General features: G+C 41.9%; 1 protein-coding gene across 1 annotated transcript; it reads left to right on the top strand.

Annotated features, from left to right (window-relative positions):
• Positions 1-6: 6 nt before the first annotated feature.
• Gng10 (guanine nucleotide binding protein (G protein), gamma 10) lies at positions 7-6,160 on the top strand. The gene is made up of 3 exons (XM_013023270.1): positions 7-143; positions 3,644-3,776; positions 5,735-6,160. Exons 1-2 carry the CDS (start codon positions 63-65, stop codon positions 3,767-3,769), a joined length of 207 nt encoding a protein of 68 aa, XP_012878724.1. The 5' UTR covers positions 7-62; the 3' UTR covers positions 3,770-3,776; positions 5,735-6,160.
• Positions 6,161-12,404: the final 6,244 nt, after the last annotated feature.

The raw sequence follows: 12,404 nt of genomic DNA, 5'->3' as shown, positions 1-12,404 counted from the left end.
CAGTCCGGTTCCACCGCCCTGCGATCCCCCCCGCCGCCCTCCGATCCCCCACGGCCGCCGCCATGTCCTCCGGGGCCAGCGTGAGCGCCCTGCAGCGCCTGGTGGAGCAACTGAAGCTGGAGGCCGGCGTGGAGCGGATCAAGGTGAGGCCGCCCGGCGGCGCGCGCCTCGCGGCACGGCGGAGACCGGCGCTCGCGTCCCTGGGCTCGGCGCGGGGCGGGGAGGAGGCCGGAGGCTGGGCCGGCGGAAATGGCTACTGACCCGGGCCCGAGCGCGAGCCGGACCTGTGGCTCCGGGGAGGCCCGGCCCTGGTGCCGAGGTCTCGCCCTGCCCGTTACCGCGTGGGCAGAGCCTCCGACGGGGCCCCGGGGTGCGGGCGACTCGCGGGGGAGGCCGGGACTCGGCTGGGTCCGGAGATGGGGAGGATGCGGGCTGGAGCGCGCGCCGCGCCGGGGGTGGCGAAGGCCGGGGGCCGGGAAGAGGAAGGGCGCCCAGGGCTCCGGCGCCGGGGCGGGTGGCTGCGGAGCGAGTTTGCGGGAAGCGGGCTCCTTTGGCTGGGTGGGCCTTGAGCTCGATCTCGAGACGTGTGTGTTCACGAGGCTGGAAGATGTTACTGAAACGTGCGGGTGTCAAAAGCGCGGTACCTGGGGGCCGGAGTCCAGGGAAGGTAGATGGCGGAGAAGAGGAAGCAGGAGAAAAGGAAGGATGGGTTTTTAAGTCGAGACCTTAGTAATCCATGGTTAGATGGTTGGCTAAGGGAGTCTGTTGTGCAAGAGGGTTTGGCAACCAGTGTGTGTGTGTGTGTGTGTGTGTGTGTGTGTGTGTGTAGCACGCCCCCACTCTGTCTGTCCTGAGTAGTAGTACCTGCTCAGCATACCTGGTGCTCCTCTAGAAGATCGTAAAGTAACCAGCCAGTGAAATGATAGCAAGGGAAGGTAAAGGGAATTTGAACATTTTCGGTGCTGTGTCACCATAGTATGTGGATTCTAAGAGAGTAGGATGATTTTTGTTAAAATCTAGTTCTTAAAGAACTTTTAACTTAGAAAATGAAAAGTATTTTGTAGTGGAGAGGAAGGAGCATTTTTAGAGCAAAAAGGAAGAAAGGAATGGAGAGGTCGAGGAGATGGCATCTGTGGGGCCTAAGCTGGGATTGAACAAGAACCTTTTGAGTCAGGAAGAAGGGAAGAAAGGCTATGGTGGAAAGACAGATGTTTCAGGATTTGGGCTGACAGACGTGTATGACTTTTATTTGCGAAAATACAGGCCAAGGTATCTTGTAGGAAGGAGGAGACGTGTATGTGTGGAAGGGTGCAGCAGTGTTTGTGAAGAGAGTAGGCGCCAAGCAGGCACATCTGTAGACATCCTGTGACTCTGAGGACCCAGAAGCTGTGAGATTGGAGACCCTTTGGCTGCTGGTGATTTTTTTTTTCTTCAGCAGCATTTATCCACCTAGGATTCTGAGGGTGATGGTGGTTGATCCAAGAGGTGAATGAGCAAGGGAGATATGCCAGAAAGGTGGAGTGGGGCTAGAGGCCAGAATGCTTCTGGTCAGGAAACCTGGGCTGTTCAGTGAAGATGATGGGGGAGATCAAACGAGGGGAGATCAAAGAACAAGAGAATGAAGGAAGTACATGGATAGATAGGTTGGAGCGGTTGAGATCAGGGAGTAGCACCACAGTCAGATTAAGTTTCCATCCTCTTAATACCACACAATGGGAATTAAATTTCAACACTTAAACCTGTGGGGGCATATTCAAACCACATCTACCCCATAGCAGCAGTTACTATGTACTTCATTTATTTGGAGGCTTGGAAAACACAAACTAATAGTAATATTTGAAGAGCAGTTGAACCATTTTTTCTAGTGTGCGTTTTTATACAAAACACCTTTGCATTTTGAGAGAAATGCAGTTTCAAGAAAGAAGCCTCCAAGTAGCTATCTGCAAGCGCAGCAGCAGGTACTGCTGGCTCCTCCGGCGGCTAAGATCTGAGGATGGCAGTTTGAAGCCAGCCTAGGCAGCAAAGTCCAAGAGGCTCTGTCTCCAAAATAAGCATATGGATTTCTCATGCATCTGCAATCAGATGTGGGTTTGGTTGGTGTCTTCTCATTCACTGTTCTGAAGTTGGCAGATGGGACTGGCTGGTTCTCTTTCATGTTCCTACCTCTGGTAGGCTAGATTGGGCTCATTCGAGGTGCTAGTGCCACATGGTGGGTAGCTACATGTTACTGTTTGAAACAAGGCATCTTGGTGGGAAGAACTAGAAGATCTTGTGACCATGTTTTTGCTATTTCCTACCAATATACAGCAAATTATGTGTTAGCTTAGAGCTTAACCGGGGTTAATTAACTCCCTATATTTGGTACATCAACCCAAGGAAATGGTGTTACTAAATATGTTGCACAAATGAGAAAACAGGTACAGGGAAGTTAAATAACTTGCTCAAGGTCAGATGGGTAGTGACAGGGCTGAATTTGAGTCTAGGCAATCCAGTTGTCGACACTGCATCTTTTTTCCTTTCTTTTTTTCAGTACTGGGGATGAGATTCAGGGCCTAACACACACTAGGTGAGCGCTTAATTACTAAGCATTGTTTTTTGTTGTTGGTGGTGGTGGTCCTGGGGCTTGAACTCTGGGCCTGGGCTCTACAGCTCAAAGCGAGTGCTCTACCACTTGAGCCACAGCACCACTTCCAATTTTTCTAGTGGCTTATTTTAGATAAGAGTCTCCTGGACTTTTCTGCCCTGACTGGCTTTGAACCATGATCCTCAGATCTCAGCCTCCTGAGTAGCTAGGATTACAGGCATGAGCCACCAGCACCTGGCTGAGCATTCTTTTTTATTTTTTATGTTTTGCTGGTCCTGGGACTTGAACTCAGGGCCTGGGCACTGTCCCTGAGCCTCTTTGTGCTCAAGGCTAGTGCTCTACCACTTGAGCTACAACGCCACTTCCAGCTTTTTCTGAGTAGTTTTTATTGGAAATAAGAGTTGAATAGACTTCCCTGCCCAGGCTGGCTTCGAACCACAATCCTCAGATCTTATCCTCTTGAGTAGCTAGGATTGCAAGAGTGAGCCACTGGCACCCATCCAGACTGCATTCTTAACCAGTATGTTACACTAAATCAAAAACATGGTGGAAGAACTTCATCTCTTGAGCAGGCTTAAGATTCCAGTTTTCAAAACATTAAAGCAGTTTGTTCTTATGGTAACTTGGACATATAGTTGACTGCTATATATATTCATATAGGGAACTAAGGACTGTGCTATTTCTTTCCCATTTTAGTCTCAAAACTAGGGTTATTTGTGGCAGTACTGAGGTACCACCAAACTCAAGTCCTCATACTTGCTAAACAGATACTCTACCGCTGAGCCATACCTTCAGCAAAACTAGGGTTCTGAATGGATCAAAGATACAGCATTTTCCTACCTTTGTTAAATAAAATTAAAGCATGACTATTCTGACTTAAATCACAGACGTTATAACCATTCTTCTTTAGAATCCATTGATTAGAATCGGCCAAAAAAGAACCTTGGATGTTGTGCAGAGTGTGACGTTTATCAGGTTGTACGATCACTTTCAGGGTGTCAGCTGACTCCCGGCTGGGTCTGGCTGTAAGTGGCAAGTCATGTTGTGCCTTTGTTTCAGGTCTCCCAGGCAGCTGCAGATCTTCAACAGTACTGCATTCAGAATGCCTGCAAGGACGCACTGCTGGTGGGGGTTCCAGCAGGGAGCAATCCCTTCCGGGAACCCAGGTCCTGTGCTTTGTTTTAAAAGACTGGTGAGTGATGCCGCATCATAGCATCTTGGGACCAGCGTAGTATCACAGGGCTTCTCAAAGGATTTGGGCAACTGAGGATTTTTCCTTAGTTACTATTCTGGGGAGAATTAAAAGACCAGCAAAATGCACAACTTTCCCTAAAGGGTGACTCGAGTCTGTAGGTACCCTGCCTGTAGACTGTACCTCATTAGGGAAGCTGATTACCTTTGGTTCTAAATCATGAGATGACAAGATCCTTCCATACTTGAACTCTTTTTGGGGGGGGTGGCAGGGGGTGGTCATGGGGCTTGAACTCTGGGCCTGGGCACTGTCCCTCAGCTCTTCAGCTCAAGGCGAGCACTCTACCACTTGAGTCACAGTGCCACTTCTGGCTTTCTGAGTGGTTTATTGGAGGTAAGAGTCTCACAGCCTTTCCTGCTGGAGCTGGCTTTGAACCATGATCCTCAGATCTCAGCCTCCTCAGTAGCTAGGATTACAGGCATGAGCCACCACGCCTGGCCATACTTGAACTCTTAAATTGAGTTGAATGCTAGTAACTTCTTGACCTTGATTCCTCATTCTATCCTTACACCATCCCAGTGTTGTGACTGGCTATTTTGTGTTACCACTTGACTTGGGTCTTGGATTCTCCAGAGGGCACGCACTTATGTATACCATAACCTTCCTCAAAGGCTCTCAGAATATATTTCTGTTTTAATGGAAGAAAAAAAATGTAACTATTGGAGAAAAGTAACAATTGATAAATGAGATGAAATAACTTTCTGATGGTCTACTAGAAGTGTTATGAGTTTGAATATTGTACTGAGGTCTTACTTACTTTTTGGTTGTTGTTGTTGGTCGTTGGGCTTGAACTCTGGGCCTGGGCACTGTCCCTCAGCTCTTCAGCTCAAGGCTAGCACTCTACCACTGAGCCACCTTCCCAGCCTAGATGACTGGTCTTAAGTAATGTTTATGCAGTAGGTCATTTTAGGTCCTTTTTCTACATACAGAAAAGGAAATTGTTTACATTTAAAAGAAGGATGTAATTCTACTATCAGGAACAATTGTGCCTATTACTGGAAAATACTTAAGGTATTAAAATGGTCTAGCCAGGCACTGGTGGCTCATGTCTATAATACTTGCTACTGCAATCTGAGGATCGTGATTCAGAGCCAGCCCTGGTAGATAAACCTGCAAGATTCTTATTTTCAGTTAACCAGCAAAAATCCAGAATTAGAGGTGTGGTTCAAGTGGTAAAGCACCAGCTATAGCTTAGTACAAGTATAAAGACCTGTGTTTAAGCCTTAGTACCAGCACCAAAACTATAGATAAAATAGTCTTCTGTTGTCATGGCATTTTTCTTTTTTTTGGTCCGTTGTGGGGCTTAAACTTGGGGCCTGGGCCCTGTCCTTGAGCTCTTTTGCTCAAGGCTGGTGCTCTACCACTTTGAGCCCCTGTGCCACTTACAGTTTTCTGTAAGATGGGGCTAGGAAGGTGGCTTAGTGGTGGTAGAGTGCTTGCCTTGCATGCATGAGGCCCTGGGTTCGATTCCTCAGCACCACATAAGCAGAAAAGGCTGGAAGTGGTGCTCTGGCCCAAGTGGTAGAGCACCAGCATTGAGCTGAAGAGCTGAGGGACAGTGCCCAGGCCCAGGGTTCAGGCCCCATGACCGACAAAAAACAAATCTCACAGACTTTCCTGTCTGGCCTGGCTTTGGACCTCCGTACTAACATCTCAGTCTCCTGAGTGATTAAGGGACTTTCCTGCCTGGGCTGGCTTTGAACTATGATCCTCAGATCTCAGCCTCTTGAGTAGCTAGGATTATAGGCGTGAGCCACCAGCACATGGCTACTTATAACATTTTTAACACAGCACTTCCATTGTTCATCCAGTGGTGAGTTTTAGATGTTTTATTATATTAACCTAATACTTTTATACAGTTACTCTTATAAACAAATCTTATTAAACTCTCTTTCCAGTTTCATTGAGGAATGCCTTCAAGTACAAAGTGATGAATGCCTCCAAGTCTCAAGAAAACACTTTTTTTGTAGCCAAATGACTTATTAGCTATTTCACATCTTTTCTGTGGCCTGGTCATATAGCTAGAGTTATACAGAAATTAATGATTTTCTACTCAAATAAGGTAACTGAGTGAAGAAGTACAGAACTAAATAATAATGACCTAGTTCTGTTGCTGAAGTACTTTTGTATTAAGACCAACAACCACCTTTACCACCAAATATTTCAAAATACACCTTTCATAAGTGAAGTTCTGGTTTTGCTATATCCGGAATATTATGTATGTTTTATTTACTGGATGTTTACATTTAGGAAGGAAAACAGTTTTGTTTATTAAAACTGAGTATTTGTAACGTATTCTTAAGATTTTTATACTACAATAAAATTTGTTCTTTTCTCATGAATTTACAGTTACTAAATGAAGGTGAAGTATAAAATTCAGGAGGATAAATAGGCTTTACTAATCAAAAGATGTCTTTTTTTTTCTTTTTACATGAGAAGACTTTCATTTTTAATGAGAATGTAATTTGTTTTAAACATTAAACTTGCGAGATGTATCTTAGTAAACTTGAAAAGATTATTGTTAATGATATGTATTAGTTTCCCCATCTTGTACATGAAGATTTGATCTTTTTCTTCTTAAGTTCTTTTATAGTTGTGGTACCTTAAAAAAAAAACAACCCAAAACTACTTTGTTTAAAAAAAATGTTTAAATTGTGATATACAAACAGAACATTGCAAATGGTTAAAAAAATTAATGTGAAAATATTATAACCTAAAAGAATTCTTCATGTCACATGGATGATGTGCCTCTCAGTTTTGGGATACTTTTAGAAGAAGACTGTTTGTAATAATCTTTGACAAGCTTGGAAATAAAATTTCTGCTTAATTTATCATTTTCTATGACAGTAATATTTTGTGATTTAATTTGCATTTTAAGGTTACGTGGATTTCCATTTGCTTGTGAGTTTGAGTGCTGAACATGGTGATGTTTTGGTATTGTAGAATTTTATAAATGTCCTGAAATGTAGATATATGGTTTCAGTTGCTGGCAACTATTGGCTCTTTGAAATAAATAAGTGGAAATATCTTTTGAGCATAGATACTATTACAGTAAAGAAAACAGGAGCCAAGATGTGATCTCCTTTACTTCTAAGCCTCTAATCTTCTAAGTCTAAGTGATCTGCATACTTAGCATTTGATTGTAATTCAAATATCCTTTCTTCTAGCCCCTCTATTTGTCCTCTAGGTCTGTTTTGTCATCTTTGAAATGTCACCCTATCAGGTATCCTTTTCTCTGCTTTTCAATTGCCTATTTAATCCATTCATTATTTAAATATACTTCATTCTTCATCTTTACTATAAGCCCACTTTAATATTTCCATTAAAAATGGAATTGCTGGGGCTGGGAAGGTGGCTCAGTGGTAGAGCGCTTGCCTTGCATGCAGGAGGCACTGGGTTCGATTCCTCAGCACCATATAAGCAGAAAAAGCTAGAAGTGCTGTGTGGCTCTAGTGGTAGAGCTAAAAAGCTGAGGAACAGCACCCAGGCTCAGGGATCAGACCCCATGACAGACAAAAAAAGAAAAGAAATTGCCCCATCTTGTATATGTATACGTACGTATAATCCTAGCTCTTGTCTCCTTGCTACTGCAATTGGAGGGTCATGTTTTTCCTGGGAAAAAGTTCACAGGACCCCATTTCAGTCAATAAAATCTGGATGCTGAGGCCTGAGCTTGTCATCCCAGCTACATGGAGATATAAATAGATGAAATTCAGGCTATCTTGAAAAAGTGAGACCCTATTTGAAAAAACTTAAGCAGAAGAGTGATGAGACCTTATCTAGCAAGAATGAGGCTCTAAGTTCAAACCCCAGTACGGAAGGAAGAATTCTCTTAATTCTACTTTTTCCTTTAACAAAAACTGGATAAGAGAGTTCAGAGATCCCAGACTCATCTCACTCATGAATATAAATGTAAATGTGTGGAGTCCTGTACCAAAACAAAACAGCACCTGATCAGATTAGTTATATAAGAAAATTTCTTTTTTCTTTTTTTTATTGTGAAAATACTGTACAGAGGGGTTACAATTACATGGGCAAGATAATGAGTACATTTCTTATCAAGCATTGTAGCCTCCTCCTTTGTTTCCCCTTCCCATCCCTTCCCATCCTCTCCTCCCGCCTCCCCACCCAATCCTCCCCCCACTACCAAAGTTGTAAAGTTTGTTTTTACACATAACGATTTGCAAATCTCATTGTTGCAATGGATAAACCTGTATCACTATTTGAATGACTTGTTTTATCCTTTCCCCTCCACAAATTATACCAACCTCAAAGTGAAATCAGGGGTTATACCATGGGGGAAGGACATAAAAAGCAACAAAGAAATAATATTATAAATATGTTAGAAACAATCCCATGAAAGAAAAAAAAACATTTGAATACATATCTTAGGTTTCATTCAACTTATCTGACCTTTTCTGCTTGACTCAGACATATACTAGTTATTGCAAATAAGGGAAACCATGGGACCTATGTTTCTTTGGGCCTGGCTTACTTGACTTAATATAATTTTTTCCGAAAATTTATTTTTCCTTATGGGGTCTAGTTCATACCAGAAAGTTTGTTCTTGCTTTCCATTTTTCTTCCTCTTGCCTTTCCGACATTAAGCTCTGCTGACCTAAAGTGATTTCAGGTACAAAACAAGATAAGCAGTCGTTTTGCATAGACTTAAACCATTTCTCCCAATTGAGTGAGGTCTAATCCTTATAAAGCTTCCTTTATATAACTCAGTGTTTCTGCTTTTTTAAAAAAAATTAGCTTACATTAGTTGTACAAGGTGGGCTTTCATTCCGCCAAATCCACACATGTAAACAATGTATCCCTATCAACCTCACCTCTTGCTTCTGCTTTCTTGATCAAACCCTGACATAGAAATAGAAAAATCAAGATAAACCTGCAGCAGTAAAAGGAGACCATATCTCTTACCACGTGTGAAATATGTATTGCTCTGTCTCTTTTTCTGTTTCTGTCTTGCAAAAGTGCCAGAAAAAAATTGCCCAAACTCCTTGCCTCCTTTCTCTTGAGTCTATTCTGACCAGGCTTTTGCCCCACTTTCCCTCCAAACCTGCTCTTACCAAGATCATCAGTTATTGGCCCATGGGTAAACCCACTGCTTATCTGTCAGTAGCATCCATACTGTTGATTACTCTCTCGTTAGAGATATCTCCACTTGGTTTCTCCTGTGTTTTCTCCTACTGTATTCTGTTTCTTTCTAATGTCCTAGAGTTTACTCCTTGAGCTTCTATTTTTTTTTGTCTTTTTGTTTTGTTTTTTGTTTTTTTTTTTGGGTCCAGTCATGGGGCCTGAACTCGGCCTGGGCGCTGTCCCTCAGCTCTTCAGCTCAAGGCTAGCGCTCTACTACTTGAGCCACAGTGCCACTTCCAGCTTTTTTCTTTTCGCTTATGTGGTGCTGAGGAATCAAACCCAGGGCCTCATGCAGGCAAGGCAAATGCTCTACCACTGAGCCACCTTCCCAGCCCTTTTTTTTGTCTTATGTTTACTGCCTTGGTCATGTTATCCAATACATACATACTTATGCTTATTGTCCTGTAAATGTATACTTCCTTTTCATTTATCCCATTGACCTTGAGGCTCATGTAATCCAAATACCTACTCATTGTCTCCACTGTGCCTAGTAGGTATTCTAGAAGTTTCCCTAAATCAGCTCCTCATCTTTTCTCATGTTCCTCTCATAGTCTCCCATATTTGTACATGGCTGTATCATTCTTCCAATGTCTCAAGCCAAAAAACATTATCCTTGAGTTCTCTAACCAATCAGCTGTCCCTTCAAAATAAATACACATGTAGAGAGAATAACTCATTGTTAAAGAGTTTAGGATTTATCTGTCCATATATTTTTCATGCCCACACTGAAGTCAGTCTGAAAAGCCATTAGTGAGAGAATGATTAAATATATCATCAAGGAGGAGGCAACAATGCTTGATAAGAAATGTACTCATTACCTTGCTCATGTAACTGTAATCCCTTTGTACAGTATTTTCACAATAAAAAACATTTAAAAATATGTATCAAGGCATGATACATTAAGTAGTTTCCAAGAAGGATGTGCAGATGTATAGTGAGTACTATAACATGACATAGGCGTTCCTAAAACTCATCAAAATCACAGAAACAATGAGATATATGAAAAACAGAGATTTGACACTCAATATTAAGTAAAAAAGCTAGAACTGAGCCAGGTGCCAGTGCCTCATGCCTAAAATCCTAGCTACTCAGTAAGCTAAGATCTGAAGATTAAGGTTCAAAGCCAGCCCAGGCAGGAGTCTGTAAAACTTTTATCTCCAATTAAACAAAAAACCAGAAATAAGTCTATGGCTCAAATGGTAGAGTACTATCCTTGAGCAAAAAAGCTCAGGGACAGTGTCCAGGCCCTGAGTTGAAATCCAGTACAAAAAAAAAACCCTCAAAGGGGGGCGGGGGGGAGGATGGGAAGGGATGGAAAGGGGAAACAAAGGAGGAGGCTACAATGCTTGATAAGCAATGTACTTATTGTCTTGCCCATGTAATTGTAACCCCTCTGTACAGTATTTTCACAATAAAAAAAAACAACCACAAAACGCTAGGAAGCTAATCAAAGTGTTAGCACACACACACACACACACACACACAGTGTATATATGTATATGTGTATGTGTCTATATATATATATGTATATATATGTTAAAATAGTCAAGGAAAACAAATAAGTATAACAAATAGAGCTGGAATTTGCTTATGGTCCTGTAGGCCTCACCCACCAATCATCAGCCTACCTAGCTGGCAGTCATACTACAATCCTTTCTGCTTGATGAAAAGAACTAGTGAGAGCCGTGAGAGAACAGAGGGAAATCCGTAGAGAACTAGGAGCAGAAGAGGTTAGAGAAAAGAGGGCACAGGCCCACGTTGAAACTTGTGAGTTGTGAGGTAGTGGGTAACGGGTTAGCTAGTAAGAAAGTGGAAGCACCATTGAGCCATTGTGACTCACCTCATGAGGTGTACCTTGTGCATGTGTTGTGTTTTTTTACCTGGCTCATTTTACTGGGTACAATTTTTGGGTTTTAGTGTGTACTGTGAACAAATTCAAACATCAGAACATGTGAAGTTTGCAGGGTGCTGGTGGCTCATGCCTGTAACCCTTGCTACTCAGGAGGCTGAGATCTGAGGATCATAGTTCAAAGCCAGCCTGGGCAGAAAAGTTTGAGACTCATCTCCAATTAACACCCCCAAACTGGAAATGGGCCTGTGGCTCAAACTGGTAGAGTGCTAGCCTTGAGCACAAGAGCTCAGGGACAGTATGTCCAAGCTCTGAAGTCAAGCTCCATGACCGACAAAAAAGAAAGAAAATATGAAATTCACGTATTTCAAATTGTTTCAATAATATATTTACCATTTTGGAAGAGATTTGAGTTCCAAAGGTTTCTTTTTTAAAAAAATAATAAAATCTGAGTTATGATATTTTATATGTTCTTTCACTGTTTTATGAACATCATTCCTTTTCGGAGCATGGAGATTTCTTTTCTTTTTTTTTTTGGGGGTCCGGTCATGGGGCCTGAACTCTGGGCCTGGGCTCTGTCCCTCAGCTCTTCAGCTCAAGGATAGTGCTCTACCACTTGAGCCACAGTGCCACTTCCAGCTTTTTTCTTTTTGCTTATGTGGTGCTGAGGAATCGAACCCAGGGCCTTGAGCATGAAGGCAAGCACTCTACCACTGAGCCACCTTCTCAGCCCTGGAGATTTATTTTTTTCAAAATGGTTTCATGATAGTCCACAGTCTGTCTAATGGTTCACTGATTCCTATTGATATATCTTCTTGTCTACTGTTTACCTATTACAAATTCTATTTTAACTAGATCTTATTTTGCAATTGAGTATTTCTTCCAGACAGATTACTAGAACTATAATAGCTGGGTCAAAACACAGGCATCTTCCATCTTAATAAATGTCAGACAAACCAAATCCTAAAAAGTTGTGCAGACAAATTCAGAAGCTGTTATTTTCTCCAATATGCTGCCACTGGATATTTTTTAATTTTCAAAATTTTTGCCAATATGATAGGTGAAAAAACAGTAACTTACTGTTTTAACTTGCATTGGGTTGGCCTAACAAATGATGAAACTGCATGTTGCTCCAAATATTTATTAGCTATTTTTTCTTCTCAGAAAATGTTCCCATATTTTGCCCACTCTTTAGGTTGTCTTTCCTATCAGTTTGTAGGAATTCTTTGTATATTGACAATGTAAAATCTTTTCTTATAATTTGGTTTGCAAACATTTCCTCTTAAGTTATTTGTTTCTAAATTTCATCTAGGGAAGACAACACGTAAAAGGGAAATTTCCCAAGCCTCATTTTGCCCTAGTTAACTACGGAAGTATAGTTATGGGAGAGAGGTAGTCTGTGATAGGGATTCACTAGAAAGCTTGTGATGTTTATGCAGTTCTGGAATATATTGTGGATATGATAATTATTATGTAAATTGTAATTAGAAATTTTTAGTTACAAAATGCAAGCCATTAGACAATATATAGTACAAAATTTTAATATAGAAACACTAAGAACATGAAAACAATGG

This window comes from Dipodomys ordii, unplaced genomic scaffold (assembly GCF_000151885.1).
Source record: "Dipodomys ordii isolate 6190 unplaced genomic scaffold, Dord_2.0 Scaffold67, whole genome shotgun sequence".
In the NCBI taxonomy this organism is placed as follows: Eukaryota; Metazoa; Chordata; class Mammalia; order Rodentia; family Heteromyidae; genus Dipodomys; species Dipodomys ordii.
This window is presented reverse-complemented; position numbering and strand designations above follow the sequence as displayed.

Bases quoted from the DNA above. Each gene is read 5' to 3' on its own strand.
- Gng10 (XM_013023270.1), top strand. From the start codon at position 63: ATGTCCTCCGGGGCCAGCGTGAGCGCCCTGCAGCGCCTGGTGGAGCAA. The intron at 144-3,643 runs GTGAGGCCGCCC...CCTTTGTTTCAG, and splicing joins CCGGCGTGGAGCGGATCAAG to GTCTCCCAGGCAGCTGCAGA.